At 43.4% G+C, this 27779-nt stretch overlaps 1 protein-coding gene across 1 annotated transcript in view; it reads left to right on the top strand.

Moving 5' to 3' along the window:
- LOC139269053 (ubiquitin-conjugating enzyme E2 L3) overlaps positions 1–27236 on the top strand; it is a 49274-nt gene extending 22038 nt beyond the window's left edge. The window contains exons 3-4 of the mRNA XM_070888048.1: positions 21390–21576; positions 24981–27236. Coding sequence (XP_070744149.1) covers positions 21390–21576; positions 24981–25135 — 342 coding nt within the window. The 3' untranslated portion in view covers positions 25136–27236. The remainder of the gene's footprint in view (positions 1–21389; positions 21577–24980) is intronic.
- Positions 27237–27779: the final 543 nt, after the last annotated feature.

Genomic DNA, 27779 nt, shown 5'->3' with positions numbered 1-27779 from the left:
CTGGGTGATGTGTAATGAGAAAGGACTGATTAGCAATCTTGTTATGTGAGGCCCCTTGGGGAAGAGTGACCATAATATGGTAGAATTCTTTATTAAGGTGGAGAGTGGCACACTTAATTCAGAGACTAGGGTCCTGAACTTAAGGAAAGGTAACTTCGATGGTATGAGACGTGAATTGGCTAGAATAGACTGGCGAATGATACTTAAAGGGTTGACGGTGGATAGGCAAATGGCAAAATTTAAAGATCACATGGATGAACTTCAACAATTGTAAAAATAAAATGGGGAAGGTGGCTCAACCGTGGCTAACAAGAGAAATTAAGGATAGTGTTAAATCCAAGGAAGAGGCATATAAATTGGCCAGAAAAAGCAGCAAACCTGAGGACTGGGAGAAATTTAGAATTCAACAGAGTAGGACAAAGGGTTTAATTAGGAGGGGGAAAAATAGAGTATGAGAGGAAGCTCGCTAGGAACATAAAACTGACTGCAAAAGCTTCTATAGAAGAGAAAAAGGTTAGTGAAGGCAAACGTAGGTCCCTTGCAATCAGAATCAGGTGAATTTATAATGGGGAACAAAGAAATGGCAGACCAATTGAACAAATACTTTAGTTCTGTCTTCACGAAGGAAGACACAAATAACCTTTGGGAAATACTAGGGGACGGAGGGTCGAGAGAGAAGGAGGAACTGAAGGAAATCCTTTATTAGTCAGGAAATTGTGTTAGGGAAATTGATGGGATTGAAGGCCGATAAATCCCCAGGGCCTGATAGTCTGCATCCCAGAGTACTTAAGGAAGTCGCCCTAGAAATAGTGGATGCATTGGTGATCATTTTCCAACAGTATCGACTCTGGATCGGTTCCTATTGACTAGAAGGTAGCTAATGTAACACCACTTTTTAAGAAAGGAGGGAGAGAGAAAACGGGGAATTATAGCCTGACATCAGTGGTGGTGAAAATGTTAGAATCAATTATTAAAGATGAAATAACAGCGCATTTGGAAAGCGGTGACAGGATCAGTCCAAGTCAGCATGGATTTATGAAAGGGAAATCATGCTTGACAAATCTTCTGGAATTTTTTGAGGATGTAACTAGTAGAGTGGACAGGGAGAACCAGTGGATGTGGTGTATTTGGACTTTCAAAAGGCTTTTGACAAGGTCCTACACAAGAGATTGGTGTACAAAATTAAAGCACATGGTATTGGTGTTAATGTATTGGCGTGAATAGAGAACTGGTTGGCAGACAGGAAGCAGAGAGCCGGGATAAATGGATCCTTTTCAGAATGGTAAGCAGTGACTAGTGGGGTGCCGCAGGGCTCAGTGCTGGGACCCTAGCTATTTACAATATACATCAATGATTTAGATAAAGGAATTGAGTGTAATATCTCCAAGTTTGCAGGTGACACTAAGCTGGGTGGTGGTGTGAACTGCAAGGAGGATGCTAAGAGGCTGCAGGGTGACTTGGACAGGTTAGGTGAGTGGGCAGATGCAGTATAATGTGGATAAATGTGAGATTATTCACTTTGGTGGCAAAACACGAAGGCAGAATATTATCTGAATGGCGGCAGCTTAGGAAACGTGGAGGTGCAACGAGACCTGGGTGTCATGGTACATCAGTCATTGAAAGTTGGCATGCAGGTACAGCAGGCGGTGAAGAAGGCAAATGGCATGATGGCCTTCATAGCTAGGGGATTTGAGTATAGGAGCAGGGAGGTCTTACTGCAGTTGTGAGGCGTCACCTGGAATATTGTGTTTAGTTTTGGTCTCCTAATCTGATGTTCTTGCTATTGAGGAAGTGCAGCGAAGGTTTACCAGACTGATTCCCGGATGGCAGGACTGACATATGAGGAGAGACTGGATCGACTGGGCCTGAATTCACTGGAGTTTAGAAGAATGAGAGGGGATCTCATAGAAACATATAAAATACTGACGGGACTGGACAGGTTAGATGCAGGAAGAATGTTCCTGATGTTGGAAAGTCCAGAACCAGGGGACACAGCCGAAGGATAAGGGGTAAGCCATTTAGGATTGAGATGAGGAAAAACTTCTTCAGAGAGTTGTTAACCTGTGGAATTCCCTACCGCAGAGTGTTGATGCCAGTTCGTTGGATATATTCAAGAGGGAGTTAGATGTGGCCCTTACGGCTAAAGAGATCAAGGGGTATGGAGAGAAAGCAGGAAAGGGGTACTGAGGTGAATGATCAGCCATGATCTTGAATGGTGGTGCAGGCTCGAAGGGCCGAATGGCCTAATCCTACACCTATTTTCTATGTTTGCAGCCAGAAGATATAGGCTTTACATATAGGCAACTTTGTGCATTTTCTTGATAAATCCTTGGTGCATCACCAATAAATGTGGACATTCAGTCTGCCATCGAAGATGATTGCATGTGAAACGTTACATTGAGATGTGGAAGTGTGCTGCAGAGTTGCATGGTGCTGTTGCATGCATTTTGGTTATCTGTTCAATCCATTCATGTACAGATATAAATTGAAGTGTTTGTAGCACAATATGTTTTACTTTGGAAATATAAGCTGCATTTTATGAATGGGAGAAACTTAGTTCTTCAGGACTAGTGACAGCAAATATTTTGGAGAGTTTGTAGCTTCATAGTGATTTATATAATGCTACATTGCTACCGTTTATAAAGCACCTTTTCACATCCAAGTGCTCCACACAATTACTTGAACTGCAGTGATTTTTTTTTTTGGAGGCTGAGCGTTAACGAACTATCAGGCGAGCAGTTTCAGTAACCGGTCGGTTTTACGGTCTGAACATGTTCTCAGCTTTGTACTATCAAGCACGTCAGTTTCTTTTCTAATTTAAGATCATGGAGTCCTTGCCGACCGTAAAACGAGCTAGTTACTGCACCAGCTGGAAATTTCCTTCGTTATTAGGTGGGTGAAGAGAAGCTGAATACTGGAATATTGAAGCATACTTATTAAAATTGTAGTACGTCAAGAGGGAAGCTGATGGAACTGTTGTATACTTGCAAGGAAAGTTGTCCCTGTGACTTTCGCCATATCCGGTGATTTTTTTTCTTTCATTTCCATCTGCCCAGTTTTCCCACCTTAAACCACTTGTCCGATTCATAATAGGACTGATGAACATCTTGTGGAAAAGCTTCCAATTTCCTAGCCACCAGATAAAGCCATACAGGCATGCTTCAGAACACAAAGTCTGGTGTAATATTCCAGTTGTGCAGTTCTGATAATAGGAAGCAACCATTACATTATGGGGAGTGGGCAGGGAAGTGGCGCTGAAGCCAAGATCAGATCAGCCATGATCTTATTGAGGGGCCAAATAGCCTATTCCTGCTCCTATTTCTTGTGTTCATGTATTTCAGTTTACGCAACTTATTTTGAGTAAGTGTTAAATCTGCTGGAACACCCTGCAAGTTCTTGCACTAATTTGAGTTACCCACAGATTTTTAGTAAAGCTAGAATTGGAAAAGCCCTGGGTTTGAAAGATACTAGTCCAAAAGGAATTTCTTTTGTTTGCTTTCACTTGACTAAATTTAAGCTAGTTTATTTGTTATTGGTTTCATCAGTGAACCTTAACTTGCAGAAATTTTTCATTTTCGATTTTAATTTCTGTTGGTTTAGTCATATTTGTGAAGTTTATTTTCCTTACGTTTGTATTTTGTTTGAACTTGCATTCTAAACAAGTTTGTTTAATCCCAAAAATATTTCCGAACCCTTCACTTTGTTCTGTTGGCGTTGAACCTAACTTTATGCTTTCTAGTTACTGACGTGGGTTGACTGGAAATAGTTATTCCCAATTTACCTGATCAAAGCCCCCCATAATATTACATAGAAACTACAACATGGAAACTGACCTGTTCAGCCTAATCAGGCCCTGTTGGTGTTCGTCCACTCGAACAGCAGTTCTAATCTCATGCCCACTCTTCCTGCATCCCATTATTCCCATTCTTTCCTCCAGCGACTTGGCTGATTAAATGTTGATTATCTCTGGTACTGCATTCCGTAGTCACACAGGAATTTCTCCTGCTGTTTGTCCTAAATCTCTTGCATTCAATCATATGCATACCCTTATAAACACTTGAATGACAGGAAATAGTCTGTTTCTATCTACTCTTATTTTTAAATGTCTCTATCAAATCATCCCTATAATATTGGACACCTCTGTCAAATCTCCTTTTAATCGTCTGTGATGCAATTAGCCCCAGTTTATCATTTTGCCTCCATTAAAGCCTCTCGTTCCCAGTATCATAAATCTTTGCTGCACCCTCAATAGCATTGGCATCCTTTCTAAAATGGTAACCCAAAATTGAATACAGTATTTTAACTGTGACCTAGCCAATAAATTGTACAGATTTAGTTAACAATACCGTTTGTACACTGCTATTTATAAAACCTTAAATCCCATTTATCAACTTCTCTCACTGTTTACAGATTTATGTATCTGACCCCTAGGGTCTGCTCTTTCTTTTCCTAAAGTTTTACGATTTAGTCCAAAGGTCATCCCAAAATGCATCTGTTCACATTTCTACGCATCCGTGCAATCTACTAATCTATGTTCTCTTGAAGTCACAGTATTCATAGACCAGTTAACCACTGTCTCTCTCTTGTCTGCAGCTTTTGATATTGTTCCTTCAGCTGCCTCGGCACTAAACTCTGGAGTTCCCTTCCTATATCCTCTCCACCTCACTACCCCTCTCCTTTTTAAGACTCTCCTTAAAACTTGCCTCTTTGACCAAGCTTTTGGTCACCTGTCCTAATTTCTCCTTGTGTGGCTCGGTGCCAAATTTTGTTTGCTCCTGTGAAGCGCCTTGGGGGTGTTTTACTACATTAAGGGTGCTATATAACGGCAAGTTGTTGTACCAGAAACAAGATCATTTTTATATAATTAAGAGCAATGATCCTAACACTAACCCTTTGGGAATACAGCTGTTTGCATCTCTCCAGTCTGAAAAACATCCATTAATTGCTGATGCTTTTTTCTGTTAGCCAATTTTGCACCCATATTACTACATTTTCTTCATGTGCCTTAATTTAACCCCCTCCCCCCCCCTTATCAGATGCCTTTTTAACAACCCATATACATAATCTCCCTGCATTTCCTTTATCAATAATTTCCAAAGAACTCAATTTAAAATTAAATTTGCATTTTACAAATTTAAGCCATGTCTTTCTAATCTTAATTTTATCCTGAACGATAAACCCCTAGAAACGTGCCTGCTGTTGAGGTTAGGCTGACTTTTCTGCAGTCACCGGGTTGATCCTTTGATCAAAGATGCTAAATTGGCTGTCCTCCAGTCCTCTGGCGCAACCTCAAATCCAAGGATATTTGAAATAATTTCCTACATATAATGGTGAATACACTCCAAAAGTACTTCATTGGCTGTAAAGCGCTTTGAGACATCCGGTAGGCATGAAAGGCGCTATAGAAATGTAAGTCTGTCTTTTTCAAATGCATCCATAGCTTCTGCAGATTCCTCTTCTGTACCCTTTCTTGCCCACCATCGCACTTTTTCGATAATGAGGCAAAGTACTCATTTAGCAAATATGCCTTCCCATCATTCTTCGTAAGCTTGTTTTTTTTTGCTATCAACTTTACTCTTTAAAAACTCAGTTACTCCTGAATGCACCAGCCTGAACATTTTTTGACGTCTGTAGTGGGCAAGTATCCAAGTTCATGCCATTGCATGTCTTTCAATGCCGAGTCTATCATCGAGGGCTGTTGTTACACTTTTAAGTGTACATATGCGAACATCTGAAGTTGCAGTCTGCATTTCTCCCAACAGTGAATGCCATTACCGTTACACTCCATGCAAAATCCAGGCCAATATTTTTTGTGCCATAATCATCTGTTTGAAAGCTCCCCATTGCTTGTCTGACGTAGTTCCCATTTTATAGTTTTGCATTGCACAGGGCTATTTTGAACTTTTTTACCTTTTTTCTGTAGTTGATTGTCACCAACAGATACATTAAACTGACAGCAGGCAGGATTGGATCTTGCGTGTTATTGGTACTTGTGACCCAGGGGCTTCTGTGACACAGTTTTGTAAAATTGTTTAAAATGGAGGTGCTCCATCACCAAGTACAAAATGGTGGACCATGGACACTGCATGTGTGAGAACCAGAAGGTTTGTTGATTAATTAGCAAATCGAGATGATTCCCTTTGATTGAGAAGGAGGAGAAAGGCAGTGTAATTTAAATTAATTTATGCAGATTAATGTGATTTCTAACTGTTGTCCTGTATCACTCAGCCTGGTTGAAATGCAGGAAAGGAAATGCAACTGTTAGAGATCATTATTCCACTGTTGATCAAGATGCAAAGATTGTTGACATTTTATTTGCCTGACTTCAAAGAAAATGCATTAGCTCAAAGGTCAGGGGAATAAATCCTTGTTCTGGCTGCTAGTTTTCATTTATGGCTGCCTTTTTTTTAATACAAGTTTAATAGTGATATCGTAAACATGAACTTTCAGATGTTGGAACAGCATGGACCAATCTCGTAGTAAACGGTTTTGCTGTACGTGGACTCTAGTACCATCATCTGACGATTATAGTGCAGAATCGTTCACTGTTCACTGTTAAATGTCTTATCGTGTTTACTTTCCCAATGCAAGGAGAGGTTGGTGAATCGAACCAATAGGTTACCAGGAAGCCTGCATGTTGCTGAAGAATAAGAGGTGATGCACGACAATGAGGGAATTCTTAAGATAAACACTCCATATTCATCAAAATGGCTGTTAGGGTGAACAACATAACTTTATATAGTGCCTGTATGCAAACTCCTAGGGCATCACCTCTTATTGTACTGATGACAATGGGCTTTGGGCAATCAAGTCAGTACAGTATACTGCAGAAAAGTGGCATTTGGGTACAACATTTTTGACATCTCAACAACAATTTGTATTTATATAGTGCATTTATCGTCGTGAAACGCCCCAAGGCGCTTCACAGGAGTATTGAAATTTTAAAAAATTGACACCGAGACGCACAAGTAGAAATTAGCGCAGGTAACCAAAAGCTTGGTCAAAGAGGTATGTTTTAAGGAGCGTCTTGAACGTGGAAAGAGAGGTGAGAGGTTTAGGCAGGGAGTTCCAGAGCTTGGAGCCCAGGCAGCAGAAGGCATGGCCACCAATGGTTGTGAACAACTCTGATCTCCATATTATAAAAAGGATATAGAGGCACTGGAGGTGCAAAAACAGATTTACAAGGATTATACCATAACTGAGGGAGTTGCACCTATCAGGAAACCTTGGAGAGGCTTGTCTAGAAAACGGAAGGCTGATGTGTGACCTGATAGAGGTCTTTAAGATTATGAAAGGGTTTGATAGGATATTTCCACTTGCTGGGGAGACCAGAACTAGGAGCCATAAATTAAGATGGTAACTAATGAATTCGATTGGGTAATTTCTCCTGAATTCCCAGAGTGTGGCCCTACCACATGGAGCAGTTGAGATAAATAACCTAGATGCATTCGAGGGGAAGCTAGATATGTACATGAGGGAGAATGGAATTGGAGGATATGCTGATGGGGTGGGAGAAGGCTTATGTGGAGCATAGACACCGTCACGGACCCGTTAGGCAGAATGGCCTGTGTGTGTGTGCTGTTAATACTAATAAAAGTAAATAGTGAGACAAACATTGCAATATCGTTGGCTTGTGTGTCTCTGACCTGCTGAAGAGTGTGACTTTGTTCTCTCTCTGATTTGATCTTAACTGTAGAAATGGAAAACTTTAAAATGAGGATTACATGCGTGAGATACTGTGTTTAGCCTGTTCCACTGCCCATGCTTCACATCTATGTATGCAAATTTTTGTCATGCTTGCACTTGATTGGTTGAAATTTTGTAATCATGAAATGATAAATTGCAACATGTCTGGAACCTGCCAGTCAACATGTAGCAAGTGGCTATAAAAACAACCAATCGGCAATTTCAAAAAGTTTTAGCAAGGAGCAGAAATGGAACCAATGAAATCACTCAATACTTGAACGCCAGCTTGTTTTCTATCTTGGGTTCTCCACTAAACCTCCTCCCAACTACCACCCACATTGTGTCTCGTGCCCAATTAGAAATCATGCCAGTTTCCTAGTACTCAGAAAGGAACTGACTGTTAAGTGCTTTAGTGCATCAGCAAATTCAGCTAAAATACACTAAGTGCTTTCATCATCATAAGCAGTCCCTCAAAATTGAGGAAGACTTGCTTCCACTCAGTGAGTTCTCGGGTGACTGAACAGACCAATACTGGAATTACAGTCTCTGTCACAGGTGGGACAGACAGTGATTGAAGGAAAGGGTGAGTGGGGAGTCTGGTTTGCCGCACGCTCGTTCCGCTGTCTGCACTTGGTTTCTGCATGCTCTCGGCGACGAGACTCGAGGTGCTCCGCGCCCTCCCGGATGCTCTTCCTCCACTTGGGGGCGATCTTGAGCCAGGGACTCCTAGATGCCGGTGGGGATGTTGCACTTTTATCAAGGAGGCTTTGAGGGTGTCCTTGAAACGTTTCCTCCGCCCACCTGGGGCTCGCTTGCAGTGTCGGAGTTCTGAGCAGAGCGCTTTCTTTGGGAGTCTTGTGTCGGGCATGCGGACAATGTGGCCCACCCAACGGAGCTGGTCAAGTGTGGTCAGTGCTTCATTGCTGAGAATGTTGGCTTGATCGAGAACACTGACGTTGGAGCGTTTATTCTCCCAGTGGATTTTAAGGATCTTGTGGAGACAGCGCAATGTACTTCTCCAGTGCTTTGAGATGTCTGCTGTATATGGTCCACGTCTGAGCCATACAGGAGGGCGGGTCACTACTGCCCTGTAGACCATAAGCTTGGTGCCAGATTTGAGGTCCTGGTCTTCAAACACTCTCTTCCTCAGGCAACCGAAGACTGCGCTGGCGCACTGGAGGTGGTGTTGGACCTCACATTCGCTGTCTGCCCTTGCTGATAGGCTCTCGAGGTATGGAAAATGGTCCATGTTGTCCAAGGCCACGCTGTGGATTTTGATGACTGGGGGAGCAGTGCTTTGTGGCAGGGTCAGATTGATGGAGGACCTTCGTCTTACGGATGCTTAGTGTAAGGTCCATGCTTTCGTACGCTTCGGTGAAGATGTTGACGATGGCTTGGAGTTCGGCCTCAACAGACGCAAGCATCGTCTGCGTACTGTAGTGTGTCTGCGCACATTTATAATCTCATCAACCAACCGCCAGTACCCTACTCGATGCTGGTAAACATGCTTTTCAAAATGTCTTATTTACTGAGGATGATGGCTGCACTTTTCCCCTATTGCCATCAATCCTATCAGAACCTACCAGTCTAGCTTACCTAATAATGTCAGATTGTTCACAATATTTTAACCCTCCCGCCCTCTAAAGTACTTCTGGATCCCAGGAAACAGCTCCATGATTCTATTTGCTATGACCCCTAACTCCCAATCCTTCTAGGTGGTGTAGAAGTCATGGGTATACGATTAAGCCTTGGAAAGCTGTTGCAGTGCATTTTGTAGATGGTACACACTGCAGCCAAGGTGCGCCGGTGGTGGAGGGAGTGAATGTTGAAGGTGGTGGATGGGGCATCAATCAAGAGGGTTGCTTTGTCCTGGATGGTGTCGATTTTGAGTTTTAATGGAGCTGCACTCATCCAGGCAAGTGGAGAGTATTCCATCATACTCTTGACTTGTGCCTTGTAGATGGTGGGAAGGCTTTGGGGCGTCAGGAGGTGAGACACTTGCCGCAGAATACCCAGCCTCTGACCTCTTGTTACTACGGTATTTATGTGGCTGGTCTGGTTAATGATAACCCCCCCAGGATATCGATGGTGGGGGATTCAACGATGGTATGCCATGGGGCGGTGATTAGACTCTCGCTTGTTGGAGATGGTCATTGCCTGGCACTTGTGTGGCGCGGATGTTACTTACTGCGTATCAGCCCAAGTCTGAATGTTGTCCAGGTCTTGCTGCATGTGGGTATAGACTGTTGCATTATCTGAGGAGTTGCGAATGGAACTGAACACTGCAATTATCAGCGAACATCCCCACTTCTGACCTTGTGATGGAGGGAAGGTCATTGATGAAGCAGCTCAAGATGGTTGGGCTGAGGACACTGCCCTGAGGAACTCCTGCAGCGATGTCCTGGGGCTGGGATGATTCCCCTCCCAACACCCACAACCATCTTCCTTTGTGCTAGGTATGACTCCAGCCAGTGGAGAGTTCCCCCCACCCCCTCTGATTCCCTATGACTTCAGTTTGACTAGGGCTCCTTGATGCCACACTCGGTCAAATGCTGCCTTGATGTCAAGGGAAGTCACTCCACCCCTCTGAAATTCAGCTCTTCTGTCCATATTTGGACCAGGGATGTAATGAGGTCTGGAGCAGAGTGGTCCTGGTAGAACCTAACTTGAGAATCGGTGAGTAAGTGCCACTTGATATCCCTATTGACGACAACTTCCATCACTTTGCTGATGATTGAGAGTAGACTGATGGGGCAGTAATTGACTGGATTAGACCTGTCCTGCTTTTTTTGGACATGACATACCTGCGCTGTTTCCAACATTGTCGAGTAGATGCCAGTATTGTAGCTGTACTCGGGACAGCTTGGCTCGCCGCGGCTAGTTCTGGAGCACAAGTGATGTGCATGACAACAGGGATGTTATAGGAGCCCATAGCCTTTGCTGTAGTCACGTTCTGCTTGTTTTATTAGGACTGCTTTAATACAAATGAATACAAATTTGAGCGAATGAAGTGTGAGGTGACAAACAGGAAGTGCAAACTATCCTACCATTTTTATGAACTTGCCAGCGACCCTCTCCTGGTGCTATTAGTGAATTGAAGCATATGAAGTGTTGTGTGTTATCTTTGTTCTCACTCTTTCACACAGCCCAGCTCCCTCCTTGCCTCTGTCTCCTTTCTATCTCGATCCCTCTCATCTGCTTGTTCATGCTTTTCTGTCGCCTGCCCCCCCCTCCCCCACCCTCTTCGTGTGCTACATTGCATGGTGGGAAATAGAGGCTGTAGGCCACATTTGCTTTTATCGGGGCCTCGGGTCATGGTAGGGAGCTGGCAGTCAGCTGGGGGTGGAAATCAACCACTTACCTTCTGGTCTGCCACCTCAAAGTAACATTTACGACAGAGATGGGGGAGGGATCTGCCTACAGCCACAGAGCAATTTCAGGTTGTGGTGGTGGATGAGAGCAATGGGGTGTGTGGATGTTCAGGATCTGGTCAGAGTAGCAGTGGAAGGGGCGAGTACAGCAGCCCCCTTGCCAGATGCCTCCTATGTAGTCTCGGCTGCCAGGAGAGTGTCGCTCACTCATCAGCTACGGGGCCAGAGAAAAAGGCAGTGATTTGAAATAGCGGCCATTGTTTTTAACACATGAGTGCGCAGCAAGAGTTGGTGCGGAAGAGCTTTTTGCCGTGGAGCTGGAGGGATTGCAATGGGGGGAAAAGAGCAGGCAAAAAGGTGTTTGGCAACACCTATTTATTTTAATTCGGAGCAGACTTGATCAAAACTGAAAAGTAGAAGCTCGCAGTCTCTCTCAACTTACATCATCCATTGTGAAGAATTAAAGGATATACATCTCAAAATGTGTCTAGGTGATGGCACCATTAAGTCTGCCTTGCTTGAAATTATGTGCTAAAAATAGTTTCTGGATGCGTTCCAGCTCCTTGCAGTTGCTTCTAATGCCAATTGGAGCAGATATTCTTTTCGGATTGATAGCAGGAAACCAGATGTGGCTGTGACTGATCAGAGGTTTGTCTGCTTTTATTCTGCAGCGATCGGCAGTGACTGTCCGTAATACAATTCATCGGGTGTGTGGGGTTGGGCACATTGGATGGTCGCCACTGAAGCCATGCCCCAAGCATGTTTCCAGTTCAGCTTTACATCGATGTCATTCACCCCCACTGACTGGAAACCTCCTTAATTGTGCAGCATAGATGCTTGGCAGGCCCATCGATATTCTTGATGTTCAATTGGAAGTTCCACCTTGCAGAACATCCACCAATGAAAAGCAGGCATAAAAAGCAAGGAACTTAAAATTCTAGTTTAATAGGATAGAAGCAACCAATTCTTGATGGAACTTTCAACTGTGTGTGTGTGTGTGTGTGTGTGTGTGTGTGTGTGTATATAAGTATATATATTTCCTGTGTGAATTATACAGATAATTTCAAGTGCATTAATTTATTATTTGGAATTATACAGTGTAAAATGTATTAATTTGTATTAGTTTTTGCACCTAATGTTTCATGTATTTTTCTGGATCAGGCCAGGATGGGATAGATAAAGCAGCAGAATGTTTGTTGCCAGTATCGCACAGAAGCTGATTATGCAGAAACTATTTAAGATTTCTGCTGAGCAAGAACATTCTTGGAGAAGTGGGGGCCTGTCAAATGTCTCTCGATACTAATGCTGCATCTCGCTTTGCATCATTGTGCCTAACTACACCAGGTGTACAGCCCTTGGGCAGTCACTGTTGCCTCAGTTCTTGGGTTTGCTTTGAAAGCAGACCAGATGCAGATGAGGCTCATTGAAAGAACATAACATAAGAAATAGGAGCAGGAGTAGGCCATTTGGCCCCTTGAGCCTGCTCACTCGGGGGGTGAATTACATCGATGTAAAACTGGACTGGAAACATGTTTGGGGCATGGCTTTAGTGGTGACCATCCAATTTGCCCAATCAATAAGATCATGGCTCATCAGATCTTGGCCTCAACTTCATTTCCCTGCCCTCTCCCCATAACTCTTGACTCCCTTATCGTTCAAAAATCTGTCCATCGCCACCTTAAATGGTAGAGGCATGTGATGTGATCAGCAGGTACTGGGGCTGGACTGCCACCACTGCCATTATTGCATCAACCATATTTGCTTTCATTGACACTTCTATCAGTGATGGTGGAAAACTGGTTCTGGGTCTACATGGAGTTTTGCTGCGCCTGCAACAGAGGTCGACCTGTCAGTGGTAGCTAAGGATACCGCACCACTTCTAGCCTATCATGGGGATTATCTGCCACTGTGCTGGCCACAGATATTTGGGGAAAGCAATTTATGCTTCACTTCAGAATAGCTCACTATTCCATCTCCTTTTCTATTGACTTGTACCAGGCTGCCTTTCCCAACATACAGAATCCTTCCTGATATTCCTAAAGTTCCTGTTCCTCATAATCACAGGCAGTCCCTCGGAGTCGAGGATGACTTGCTTCCACACTAAAAATGAGTACTCAGGTGACTGATGAACTCATTTTAAACGGTGGAAGATGCCTGTGCACGAATGCTTTTAATGTGGGGTGGCTGTTGCACACCATCCACCGTGTTCCTGCTCCAATTCTGTCACTAGCAATTGCTCCTTGTCACCTGGGCCCCAGTGTCTCACCCAGTACTCTTCTTTACCAAAGGTTATCCTGTGTGTAGCTGCAGACTTGGTTGCTCTTGTCTGCAGTCTTTTCCTGCTCTATTTGCAGTTTCTAGCTGGGTGCTGTTCCAGGGCTACAAGTGACCAATGTTGCAGTGCTGTGTCCAAGGGACACCTTCCAACAACTCGCGCATTACAATTTACTAAATGTTTGTGCGGGTTGTGTGCATGCTTGTGTTTCAAGTAAAGTGAGGAATTATGAAAATTACAGCATGGAAGGGAGACCATTTGGTCTGTGCCAGTGTTGGTGCTGGAGCTGTCTACTCCAGTCCTCTTTCCCTATATCCTTTTATTTCTCCCAAACGCTGACTCGGCTCCCTTTCTAAATGATCTTGCCTTTGCCTCCTGCCTCTGCCTCCATAGCCACTTGTGGTAAAGCATTGTGTTCCACACCTACTGGAAAAAAAAATAATTTTATGGTCCAATAATCCAGAGTCTGTTGCCCGTTACCAATTTTCCACCGACTGGAAGTGATCATTCCCTATTTATCCTTTCAAAACCTTTCAGAATTTTGAACATCTCTTTAGATACCCCTGAACCGTTCCAATGGGGGAAAAGAAACAATTTTTCACATCTTAATAGCTCTAAGATTTCATTTCTGGTATCGTTCTACTGAATCTTTGAATCCTTTCCCATGGCCCTGATAGCTTCACTGTAATTGGGTGTCTGGAATTACATGCAGTATTCCAACTGCGGGATACCAGTATCGGGTACAAATTCAACATATATTGGATATCTTGTATATAAACCCCAGAATTCCATTTGCCTTTTTAATACACTCTTCTACATGTGTATTCATCTTAAAAGGGGCCAATATTTAAAAAAACTGGACAATGATAAACTCCGACTACATCATCTACACTCTCCTAAAACCATGTGGGCCGGTATCTTCCAGCATGGCATTATCAAAGTTAGTCCACGACTGGATGTTGCACTTTTTACCTGTTGCGTGTAGCCTTGTCCTGCAACCATTTGTTGTGGCCCCCCCGACCTGTGAGAGGACACAACCGCAGGTCGGGGACATAAAGGAGCAGCCCGAGCTGCTACAAGTGTGCGATGATTTCGAGGTGGGCAACTGGGTGACGTCATCAAAACCCAGGTCACCGTTTGGAGCGTGGGCAGGAACGTCGGCAGGGCCCAGGTACAGCGGAGGAGCGGGAAGGTCGGGGCGGAGGAGCAATGAGAGATCGTCGCAGATGTGTGGCGAGTGATTGTGGCGGAGGTTCGCCGAATGATACTTAAAGGGGTTGACAGTGGGTAGGCAAGAGCAAACATTTAAAGATCGCATGAATGAACTTCAGCAATTGTACATCCCTGTCTGGAGTAAAAATAAAACGGGGAAGGTGGCTCAACCGTGGCTAACAAGGGAAATTAAGGATGGTGTTAAATCCAAGAAAGAGGCATACAAATTGACCAGAAAAAGCAGCAAACCTGAGGACTGGGAGAAATTTAGAATTCAGCAGAGGAAGACAAAGGGTTTAATTAGGAGAGGGAAAATAGAGTACAAGAAGAAGCTTGCCAGGAACATAAAAACTGACTGCAGAAGCTTCTATAGATATGTGAAGAGAAAAAGATTAGTAAAGACAAACGTAGGTCCCTTGCAGTCGGAGTCAGGTGAATTGATGATGGGGAACAAAGAAATGGTAGACCAATTAATCAAATACTTTGGTTCTGTCTTCACGAAGGAAGACACACATAACCTTCCAGAGGTACTAGGGGACCGAGGGTCTAGTGAGAAGGAGGAACTGAAGGATATCCTTATTAGGCGGGAAATTGATGGGATTGAAGGCTGATAAATCCCCGGGTCCTGATAGTTTGCATCCCAAAGTACTTAAGTGGCCCTAGAAATAGTGGTTGCATTGGTGATCATTTTCCAACAGTTATCAACTCTGGATCAGTTCCTATGGACTGGAGGGTAGCTAATGTGACATCACTTTTTAAAAAGGGAGGGAGAGAGAAAACGGGCTGAATGGCCTACTCCTGCACCTATTTTCTATATTTGATACGGAGGTCGGTGAGAGATCGTGGCGGAGATGTGGCGGTGGAATGGCGAGAAATCGTGGCGGATGAGCGGTGAGGGATAATGGCGGAGGTTCAGCGAATGAGGGTACGGGGCCCAGAAGAATCAAGGGCCGAGGGGCAGCACGGGCCCAGCCCACACTGCGATATGTGTGCTCACTAGGTCCGTGCAGCAGAGCAGGTCTCCACTCGTCCTGGTTAACCCTTGCTACTGGATAAAGACCTAGCTCTGTCAAGCCCGTGTGGTGGCTGATGTGCAACGGCCACCGCATGTTAAAAAAATCCACGCACAGGCATCTTCCATGAGAGATCTTCAATTGGAGTTCAGGACTGGAACATCGGGTCCTTCATTGAAACATCTGTGAACTCATTCTCGAGCAAATCATCCTTGTTTGAGGGACCGCCTGTGATGATGATGTCCTGCAAACTGGGAAGAGCAGCTGAAGTTGGAATTGTCGGGAGGATGTAAAGTGGTAGCCAAATGTCACTTGCATCCTGCAATCAGTGACATTACGCACACTTGCAGCTGCATTCGGATGAAAGGATTGATGTCGGGCGAATTCTTGTACTGATGTTTGTGAAGGAAGAATTATAATTACGAGCTGCTGGTCTGGTGTACACTGCTGCTTAATTACCATAGAAACATAGAAAATAGGTGCAGGAGCAGGCCATTCAGTCCTTCTAGCCTGCACCGCCATTCAATGAGTTCATGGCTGAACATGAAACTTCAGTACCCACTTCCTGCTTTCACGCCATACCCCTTGATCCCCCGAGTAGTAAGGACTTCATCTAACTCCCTTTTGAATATATTTAGTGAATTGGCCTCAACTACTTTCTGTGGTGGAGAATTCCACAGGTTCACCACTCTCTGGGTGAAGAAGTTTCTCCTTATCTCGGTCCTAAATGGCTTACCCCTTATCCTTAGACTGTGACCCCTGGTTCTGGACTTCCCCAACATTGGGAACATTCTTCCTGCATCCAACCTGTCCAAACCCGTCAGAATTTTAAACGTTTCTATGAGGTCCCCTCTCACTCTTCTGAACTCCAGTGAATACAAGCCCAGTTGATCCAGTCTTTCTTGATAGGTCAGTCCCACCGTCCCGGGAATCAGTCTGGTGAATCTTCGCTGCACTCCCTCAATAGCAAGAATGTCCTTCCTCAAGTTAGGAGACCAAAACTGTACACAATACTCCAGGTGTGGCCTCACCAAGGCCCTGTACAACTGTAGCAACACCTCCCTGCCTCTGTACTCAAATCCCCTCGCTATGAAGGCCAACATGCCATTTGCTTTCTTAACCGCCTGTTGTACCTGCATGCCAACCTTCAATGACTGATGTACCATGACACCCAGGTCTCGTTGCACCTTCCCTTTTCCTAATCTGTCACCATTCAGATAATAGTCTGTCTCTCTGTTTTTACCACCAAAGTGGATAACCTCACATTTATCCACATTATACTTCATCTGCCACGCATTTGCCCACTCACCTAACCTATCCAAGTCACTCTGTAGCCTCATAGCATCCTCCTCGCAGCTCACACTGCCACCCAACTTAGTGTCATCCGCAAATTTGGAGATACTACATTTAATCCCCTCGTCTAAATCATTAATGTACAATGTAAACAGCTGGGGCCCCAGCACAGAACCCTGCGGTACCCCACTAGTCACTGCCTGCCATTCCGAAAAGTACCCATTTACTCCTACTCTTTGCTTCCTGTCTGACAACCAGTTCTCAATCCACGTCAGCACACTACCCCCTATCCCATGTGCTTTAACTTTGCACATTAATCTCCTGTGTGGGACCTTGTCGAAAGCCTTCTGAAAGTCCAAATATACCACATCAACTGGTACTCCTTTGTCCACTTTATTGGAAACATCCTCAAAAAATTTCAGAAGATTTGTCAAGCATGATCTCCCTTTCACAAATCCATGCTGACTTGGACCTATCATGTCACCATTTTCCAAATGCGCTGCTATGACATCCTTAATAATTGATTCCATCATTTTACCCACTACTGAGGTCAGGCTGACCGGTCTATAATTCCCTGCTTTCTCTCTCCCTCCTTTTTTAAAAAGTGGGGTTACATTGGCTACCCTCCACTCGATAGGAACTGATCCAGAGTCAATGGAATGTTGGAAAATGACTGTCAATGCATCCGCTATTTCCAAGGCCACCTCCTTAAGTACTCTGGGATGCAGTCCATCAGGCCCTGGGGATTTATCGGCCTTCAATCCCATCAATTTCCCCAACACAATTTCCCGACTAATAAGGATTTCCCTCAGTTCCTCCTCCTTAATAGACCCTCTGACCACTTTTATATCCGGAAGGTTGTTTGTGTCCTCCTTAGTGAATACTGAACCAAAGTACTTGTTCAATTGGTCTGCCATTTCTTTGTTCCCCGTTATGACTTCCCCTGATTCTGACTGCAGGGGACCTACGTTTGTCTTTACTAACCTTTTTCTCTTTACATACCTATAGAAACTTTTGCAATCCGCCTTAATGTTCCCTGCAAGCTTCTTCTCGTACTCCATTTTCCCTGCCCTAATCAAACCCTTTGTACTCCTCTGCTGAGTTCTAAATTTCTCCCAGTCCCCAGGTTCGCTGCTATTTCTGGCCAATTTGTATGCCACTTCCTTGGCTTTAATACTATCCCTGATTTCCCTAGATAGCCACGGTTGAGCCACCTTCCCTTTATTTTTACGCCAGACAGGAATGTACAATTGTTGTAATTCATCCATGCGGTCTCTAAATGTCTGCCATTGCCCATCCACAGTCAACCCCTTGAGTATCATTAGCCAATCTATCTTAGCCAATTCATGCCTCATACCTTCAAAGTTACCCTTCTTTAAGTTCTGGACCATGGTCTCTGAATTCACTGTTTCATTCTCCATCCTAATGCAGAATTCCACCATATTATGGTCACTCTTCCCCAAGGGGCCTCGCACAATGAGATTGCTAATTAATCCTCTCTCATTACACAACACCCAGTCTAAGATGGCCTCCCCCCTAGTTGGTTCCTCGACATATTGGTCTAGAAAACCATCCCTTATGCATTCCAGGAAATCCTCCTCCACCGTATTGCTTCCAGTTTGGCTAGCCCAATCTATGTGCATATTAAAGTCACCCATTATAACTGCTGCACCTTTATTGCATGCACTCCTAATTTCCTGTTTGATGCCCTCTCCAACATCACTACTACTGTTTGGAGGTCTGTACACAACTCCCACTAACGATTTTTGCCCTTTAGTGTTCTGCAACTCTACCCATATAGATTCCACATCATCCAAGCTAATGTCCTTCCGAAGTATTGCCTTAATTTCCTCCTTAACCAGCAATGCTACTCCACCTCCTTTTCCTTTTATTCTATCTTTCCTGAATGTTGAATACCCGTGGATGTTGAGTTCCCAGCCCTGATCATCCTGGAGCCACGTCTCCGTAATCCCAATCACATCATATTTGTTAACATCTATTTGCACAGTTAATTCATCCACCTTATTGCGGATACTCCTTGCATTAAGACACAAAGCCTTCAGGCTTGCTTTTTTAACACCCTTTGTCCTTCTAGAATTTTGCTGTACAGTGGCCCTTTTTGTTCTTTTCCTTGGGTTTCTCTGCCCTCCACTTTTCCTCATCTCCTTTCTGTCTTTTGCTTTTGCCTCATTTTTGTCTCCCTCTGTCTCCCTGTATAGGTTCCCATCCCCCTGCAATATTAGTTTAACTCCTCCCCAACAGCACTAGCAAACACTCCCCCTAGGACATTGGTTCCGGACCTGCCCAGGTGCAGACCGTCCGGTTTGTACTGGTCCCACCTCCCCCAGAACCATGCATAGTAACAATTTGAAATATTGCGAGTTAGTGTGAGGGGAGGAAAGACTACGTATCTATCGTGCATTCTTCGAGGCACCTACTTAGTATAAGATGGTGGTGAGTCGTCCTTGCTTGCCTGACCAGATAAGGTTCTCAAAACTTTCTTTTTCCTGACTTGGAAGCATTTCTTGTGCTTACTCTGTGCATTGACAGCAATGGCATTTTCAACCAAACAAGATCTTGTGTACACAGTGATCCTGGGCCACCTTAACTGCTTCATTTGCTGTCATGGGGGCAGGGGGCGCGAATGGCCGCCTCCTAATTCTTGTGTTCTTATTCTTACGTTCTTATGATATTGTGCCCCAGAAGTAAGGAGCTAAATTTGGACTGGTCCTTATTCACTCAGCAACCCCACTGCCTGCTACTGCAGACCATTCCATGGAAGAACAAGAAACTCTTCTCTTCTATTTTTAGTATTTCTGTATGGGAATTTATAGCTTGCCAATATTGTAGCCAGTTTAAATTGGTTACTGCTTGCTGATGGAGATTGTCTGCTGTGCATGTGTCTTTGCTTCAGAGGGTTTGGATAAAGACTGCAGGGCAAATACTACTAGACGTATACCATTAAGCAAGCAGTTGGGACGTCTACCCAGATGAGAGACATTTACGATGGAATATTGAGCCACAAATTGTTTACATATGTCCATGGTATTTGCAATTGTCCCACCGGGGGTTCATATGAGCAAGACGCTCACTGCCTAGTGCTTATTCTGAAGAGGTGTGGAGTGCTCGGCTGGGCGTGCCTTTGACATCTCTGAGATTCACGGTTTTATGCAATTGTGGAGCTTTTTGATCTTGCATTATTTCAGTAAAGACTTCAAAGTGAAGTGAGATGTATATCTGCAGCTGGTGGCAATAATTGTTCAGTGTGTTTCTATTTCATACAGCAATGAATGAGTTATGACCATCCCAACTTGCATAAAACCTCTTGATCATGAATGGCGGGACTTAACTAGGAGGGTTAGTGAAATATTTACTAAAGTTTGGTGACATTTATTTTTTTGGAACCAAGACTAAGTTAAGTAAAACTTTGTAAACTAGCCCAATCTCTTGTTTCTGTTTAGTTTTACTTCATAAACTTATTTGTAGTTGTAGCTTGAGATATTCTTAGCGGACGTGACAGGGTAGATGCTGTTTCCTCGAGAGTCTAGAACTTGGGGGCATAGTCTTGGAATGAAGTGGTGGCAATTTAGGACTGAGATGAGGAGAAATTGAAGGTGGTGAATCTTTGGAATTGTCTACCCCAGAGGGCTGTGGATGCTGAGTCTCTGAATATATTCAAGACTGACATCGATAGATTTTTTGGTATTAAGGGAATCGAGGGATATGGGGCTAGGGCAGGAAAGTGACGTTGAGGTACATCAACCATGGTCTTATTGAGTGGCCCGAGGGGCCGTCTGGCCAATCCTGCTCTTGTGGTGTTGTATGCCCTTTGATAACGTGTTGTTGATTCTTCATTCGGAGAGATTGAAATCTCTCTGCCTCACTGGTTTAAACAAAGTTCATTTGCTCTGCAGCTCGCTGTTCACTTTCTACATGCAGTAATGTTTCAGCTCATGGAGAGCGTGGGGTTGCCTTATTTGATTGCACTGGGCACAAGAACGGAGTATCTGGAGCATGTCCAGGCTGAAACAATGATGTTCCGCTAGCTTGAACCTACACACTGCTATATGAAGAATCATGGAAGTGGTGAATTAGTATGCATGCTGATCTCTTCATTTTTATTTCTTTTCATCTCAAGAATTTCCCCATCTTCTACACGGCATGAATTCTGCAGCAAAGAGGCTGGGAAGGAATTTTTCTACCAGGGTCGCCCAATCTTATGAAAAATGTTAATTGTTTGTTGAGTCCTACTATGGTGATGCAGCAAAAAAAAATTATTTGGCAACTCGTAGTTCTGAGCATGATCAGCTTTTAACCGTATAAATAAGAGTGTTGAAAATTGTATTCTACCTATTACCTGGAATTAATTTTGAATATTATGGTAGCAAGAAATGCTGTCGATGTTGCTTTGTAAATGAAGGTGTTTATTTTAGGTCTGCTGTTTGTGAAGGCTGATTCTGCTTTGAGGAGGTCGAGTCTCAAGTGCCGTTTTTCAATGATTTTTGTAAGCATATTAAAATCTTTCTCTCCTGTTTCTAGGACAACCCTCCATACGACAAAGGGGCTTTCAGGATTGAAATCAGCTTTCCATCAGAATATCCTTTCAAACCACCTAAAATTACATTCAAGACAAAGATCTATCATCCCAACATTGATGAAAAAGGGCAAGTTTGTCTCCCAGTCATTAGTGCTGAAAACTGGAAACCAGCAACCAAAACTGACCAAGGTGAGGAGGGAGTGAGCGGAGAAAATCAATTCCGTTTCAAAATCACTCGGCGTTGTGTTTCTTAATTGGCGTAACTCCAATGAAAGATGCCATGTGTTTGGCACTGCCGCATAGTGCTGTTGTGTCTTAACATAGTTTTGGAAAACGTCATTGCTTTCAATGAAGTTGTGTACAAAAATATAAACGATAGCTTCTTCCAAACCTATACTGCTCGACTTAAAATAAATGGGTTGTATTCCTAATGAGTTAAGATACAAATCCGTCATGATCCAATTGAATGACGGACCAGGCTTGAGGGGCTGAATGTCCTACTCCTGTTCCTAGAATGGAATTTCTCTGGTCCTGTTAACGATCTAAGGAATTGTGTATATTTAAAAAAAAAAAATGAGAAGAGAAACTATTCTGTGGAAAGAAAAATGGACGGAAAGGCAATGGCTGAGTCGGAGGTTTATTTGGATAAGCATATCTTCCCTCTTCCGTTAATCTGTTGCAGCTTTATCGGTAGTAGTGTTAGATGAGCCACACTTTCTTACATTTAAACATTGGGAAGATTGAAGCCATCATCTTTGACCCCTCTCGCAACCTCTGTACCCTTGCCACCGATTCCATTCCCCTCCACAGCCATTGGGTTGAACTGGACTATTGACGACCACAAAGTCCTATTTATCCGGAGCGGAGCTTCCAGCACCGTATCCTCTTGATCACAAGGACTTCCTATTTCCATCTCTAACATCACCTGACTCTGCCCCTGCCTCAGCCCATCTGCTGCTGAAACCCTGTTCCAATGTCATTGCCTGTCCCATGCCGTTGCTATCACCAGGCTCGACTATTCCAATGCTCTCCTAGCTGGTGTGCTATTCTCCACCCTCCACAGTGGCAGCTGTGGCTCAGTAGGTAGCACGCTCGTCAGAAGGTTGCAGGTTCAAGTCCCACACACACCTAGGCTGACTCTCGAGTGCTGCACTTTCGGATGCTGTCTTTTGGATGAGACGTTAAACCTGCGCTCTCAGGTGGACGTAAAAGATCCCATGGCACTATTTCGAAGAAGAGCAGGGGAGTTATCCCCGATGTCCTGGCCAATATTTATCCCTCAATCAGCATAACAAAAACAGATTATCTGGTCATTATCACATTGTTTGTGGGAGCTTGCTGTGCGCAAATTAGCATTTCCCACATTACAACAGTGACTACACTCCAAAAGTACTTCATTGGCTGTTTAAAGTACTTCATTGGCTGTAAAGTGCTTTGTGGCATCCGGTGGTCGTAAAAGGCGCTATATAAATGCAAGATGTCTTTCTATAAACATCAGCTCATCCAAAACTCAGCTGCCCACGTCTTATCCCATACCAGATCCCCCATACCCATGGCCCCTGTGCTTGTTGTTCTACATTATCACCCTGTCCCCCAGTGCCTCAAATTGAAAATGCTCAGTCCTCCCTATCTTTAATTTCCTCGAGCCCTCCAAGCCTCCGAGAATTCTGTGTTCCTCCAACTTTGGCCTCTTGTACATCCTCCCTCCTTTTACCCTGAGCATTGGTGTGCTTTCAGCTGTTGGGCCCTACGTTCTAGAAAACCCTCCCTAAACCTCTCTACCTCCCTCTTAAACCCCACATCACCCCTCCTAACCTTTGGCTCGGTATTGATTACTCTTGTGTGATCTACCTTGGAGCATCTTTCGATGTGAAAGACACCATGTACAATATAAATAACTTGTATTTATACAGCGCCTTCAACATGGCAGATCACCCCAAAGTGCTTCACAAAAGGTAGAGGTTTAGAGGTGGGAAATTATCGAGTTTGGGGCCCAGGCACCTGAAGGCTCAGCTACCAATGATGGAGCATTTAAAATCGGGTACCAGAATTGGAGGAGTGCTGAGATCTGAGGATTGTCGGGCTGGAGGAGCTTGGAGACTGGAAGGGACGAGGCCATGGAGGGATTTGAAAATGAGGATGAGCATTTTAAAATGTATGTTGAAGAGTTAGGTGAGGTTGAGCTCAATCAAAAAAAAAAACGACTTAGTGAACATGTTGGTCTATTTTCTGTTCCTGAAATTTCTTCTTGTTGATTTCTATAAACCAACAATTTTACATTTCAGAAATGGAAGTGAGTCTCTTAAATGACGAGGAAGTTAATAGCTTTCCAAGAGTTGCAATGCAGACTAGCAGTGGGAGGTGTACTACAGCCCAGACAATGTTGTTCATGGATATAACGTGGCCAAATGGTCTCAAATTGTAACTTGGTCCTGAAACCTATTTTGTTGGGATGCTTGGTGAGGCTTGCTTGCATTATAGTTTGTAACTCAAATGTTGACTAGGCTATTCCATGTTGCTCTATTTTGTTGGTTCCCAAAAATTTGGAAGAAAGGTAAGGTATTTATACTACCTCGGTGGAGGAAGCCTTCCTTAATTCTGGAGTTGTGTTGCGTATTGAAGCAGAAGCTAGGAAGCTTAATTTTGAATCGATCTAACAGTAACTTGGCAGGGGGATGGGAACCTGAGAATAGATCCAGAATGGAGAGAAGCAAAGCTGGAGTTGGAAAGCAGAAAAGTAGAAAGTGAATTTGGAAGACCAAGGAAACGAGGGCTAGAATACGGAATACTTGCCTTTTAGTCGAGGCATGGAATGCAAGAGCAGGGAGATTATGCTTGAACTTTATAAAATACTAGTTAGGCCACAGCTAGAGTACTGCGTACAGTTCTGGTCACCACATTACAGGAAAGATGTGACTGCATTAGAGAGGGTACGGAGGAGATTTATGAGGATGTTGCCTGGGCTGAAGAATTTTAGCTGTGAGGAGAAATTAGAGGGGCTGGGGTTGTTTCTTTGGAACAGAGGAGGCTGAGAGGAGACCTAATTGAGGTGTGTAAAAGTGAGGAGCCTAGATAGGGTGGATAGAAAGGGCCTATTTCCCTTAGTGGGGTCAACAACCAGGGGGCATAGATTTAAAGTAATTGGTAGAGGTTTAGAGGGGATTTGAGGAGAAATTTCTTCACCCAGAGGGTGGTGGGGGTCTGGAACTCACTGCCTGAAAGGGTAGTAGAGGCAGAAACCCTCACCACATTTTAAAAAAGTACTTGGATGTGCACTTGAAGAGCCGTAATCTACAGGGCTATGGACCACGAGCTGGGAAGTGGGATTGGGCTGGATAGCTATTGGTCGGCCGGCGAGGACACGATGGGTCGAAATGGCCTCCTTCCGCGCTGTAAATTTCTATGATTCTGATTATTTCACGACTGTCCAAGCAGAGGGAATCGAGCGTGCTCGGGCCTGGAGGTTGTTTAGAGAGATACGTGCCATTTGTTTATTTCCCCCCCCCCGTGTCTGCAATTTGAAGTACTGTAGTGGTTTTCAAATGCACAATGTCGAATTGGTTTTAACAACCTTGATTTTGTTTCGGTTTCAGTTATCCAGTCACTCATTGCACTTGTGAATGACCCCCAACCTGAGCATCCTCTAAGAGCTGACCTAGCTGAAGAATACTCTAAGGACCGTAAAAAATTCTTTAAGAATGCTGAAGAGTTTACAAAGAAATATGGAGAAAAGCGACCAGTGGACTAAGACTTCTGTCACGCTGCCTGTCTGATTGCAGATTCTGGGCAGTCCATTTCAAACACACCATCCGGCAGGACTCTGATGAACACATACAAGTGTCACCTTTGGTGTTTACTTGTGGCTGTTACTAACTTTCTACAGTTTTCATATAATCAGAAATGGTTTAGATAATGACTGTTCAGATGGGATTAAAACTTTAAATAAGACAGTCTAGTTCTGCTTTCTAGTTTAAAAACACAAAATCACTGCTTTAGTAAACAATTTTTCTCTCACAATTCCACGAGTTCTTTTAACAGATGGTATTCTACCCTTGAGCTCAACATGTAGGTTGTTTTTTTTTTTCCCAGTTTTTTTTTCCTCTCCCCAACACCCCCCTCTTTATTTTCTCTTTTTTTATATAAAGTTATTTTTCCAAACTGATGTCTTAGTGAAAAACGACAAAATGCTGAAGGAGATTGGTGAATGTTGAAGCGATTTGTTTACTTCTCTCTCATTGTTGCACTGTTTTGTGTGAAACTCGTAGACCTAGCCCACAATGTGCTCAGAACATCGGAAGGGGGAAAACACTAATGTTGCTGAGGGGGTGGGGGGGGGGAAAAGAAAGAGAAGCAGCTTATCCCAATGTAATTTAGCTCATGTTACTATGAGGTGATGTTGACAGAATAGGAAGCCCATGGATTTTGCATGTGATTAAATGTTATAAAACAGGGATTTAATTTTTTTGAGAAGTTTTTTTCTCTCATCCCCTTTTCCCCCGTTACCTCTGAATTAATTGACTTGTAGAGGATACATACCCAGCATACTGATGACATTGTCAGGCCGAGTCACCCTAAACATTGACATTTCCTGCACCACTTTTCACTATGCCTTGAGCCCCAAGTCCACGCAAACACTAGGTTGAAGTAATGCAGGTAAACTCAAAAAAAATGGGAAGCGATTGGTCACATTTTAAACCCGTCAAGTTTGTTTGGAGCTGTTTATGGTTAGGTGGTCTGTTTTAATCGTACAGGAATTCAAAAATTTGCAATAGGAATTTGAGATTAATGAAGTGACTGCATGAGCAGATCAATACACCTGTGTTCTCCTTCCAGCGACTGTTCGAGCTTTGTGCTATGACCGACGTTTGTTCTTTCTACACTTCCCTTATCATTTATTTTTACTAATTTAATGAGATTCGAAAAGTCCCTGCACTCCTGTGGATAGACCCTGCGCAATCTGCTTCACTAGTTTAGGCATGGTGGTTACCTCACATTAGCGTTTGTAGAAATGGTTGGAATTTTTTTTTTTTTAAATCTTGCATCCAGCTTGGCTAAGTTTTGGAAAATTTGAGCCAAACCCAACTTGCTGCTTTTATGCAAATTTACATCGGCTAATTCGGCCTCTGAAGTGTTCACGTTTAGCTCATTCAGTAGAAAACCAAAAAAAGGTAATCGACATCATATCTTTGTTATACGAGTAAAGGTTCAGGATATTTAATTTCAGGGCATTGTCACACTTAATGAAGAGCATTCAATCTTTAAAGTTAGGGAACAGGAAATTAGTTGAAAATGTCTCTTTCTGTCCAGCTTTTGACAATAACCTGACTACTGGCAGAACTACTGCTGCTAGTATAAAGTCTAATTCGGGCAGTGTTGCCCAGTGAAAGTGTTCACATGCTAATTATCCTGGATGGTTATTTTTCTTAGCCATATTTCCATGTTTTAATATAGGAAGGAATAGAAAATAGAATGGAATTTGAGCATTAAGATAAAATTATTTGGAAGAGTATTTACACTGCTGAAATATCAGTGGTTTGAGGTTAGTCGAAATACATATTTTGGGCTAAAGTTTAGCCATTTAAGTGGATTATTAGCTCTGAAATTATTTTGACTCGTGTACATTTTAACACTGTTAATCTACAGTACTGTCTGTAAAACGGGAACAACTACCCTTTCTTTAAACTTAAGTACCCAAAATAATTTTTTTAAGCAGTCAACATTAAAATTAGTCTGGATAAAGCTTAATTGTCTCAATTGGGTTTGTAAAGAAAATTGCGAATGATGCTGGATTTGACAAACTTCCAGGCACTTTGGGATTCAAATAAAACTTCATGCAGTGTATTACTGGACATCTGAGGACTCTCTCTCTCTTTTCTCACCCTTCCCCCCCCCCCCCCCCCCAAAAAAAAAAACCCCCGCAGTCGTATTAATTCTCCCCAAAACAAGCTCCTCCTTTTAATGGGTCCATCAATCATATAAGGAAACAAAGCCAATTAGGAAATCTCATTTGGATGAAGTGGATTCAGAAAACAATCTTAAACTTGTTAACGGTACCACAACATGCAGAGTGACCAGATGGAGGGTAAAGTTAGCGACACTTGTGTGCTTAGGGTCAAGTTTCAGTGTGCCAAGAACTTGTATAACATGGTGCTGAACTGAGTCAGATAACTCACTCCAACATCGAGACATCTGAAGTAAGTAAGCGGTAAGAGTATAGCAGCAACTTCTGTCACCGTGGGAACATAGTGCCTGAATTTTGACCTTTTCTGTTCTTCTCCAGATGAAATGAAAAGGCCACAACCCATCTATTAAATTGACTACACATGATTTTTGGATGGTTTCTTTTCGGGGCTATGGTAAGCAACTATTTAGGAAAACAAGGTTTATAGCAG

This window comes from Pristiophorus japonicus, chromosome 8 (genome assembly GCF_044704955.1).
Source record: "Pristiophorus japonicus isolate sPriJap1 chromosome 8, sPriJap1.hap1, whole genome shotgun sequence".
NCBI classification, from domain to species: Eukaryota; Metazoa; Chordata; class Chondrichthyes; family Pristiophoridae; genus Pristiophorus; species Pristiophorus japonicus.
The sequence above is the reverse complement of the archived record's forward strand: the minus strand, read 5'-3'. Positions and strand labels throughout refer to the sequence as shown.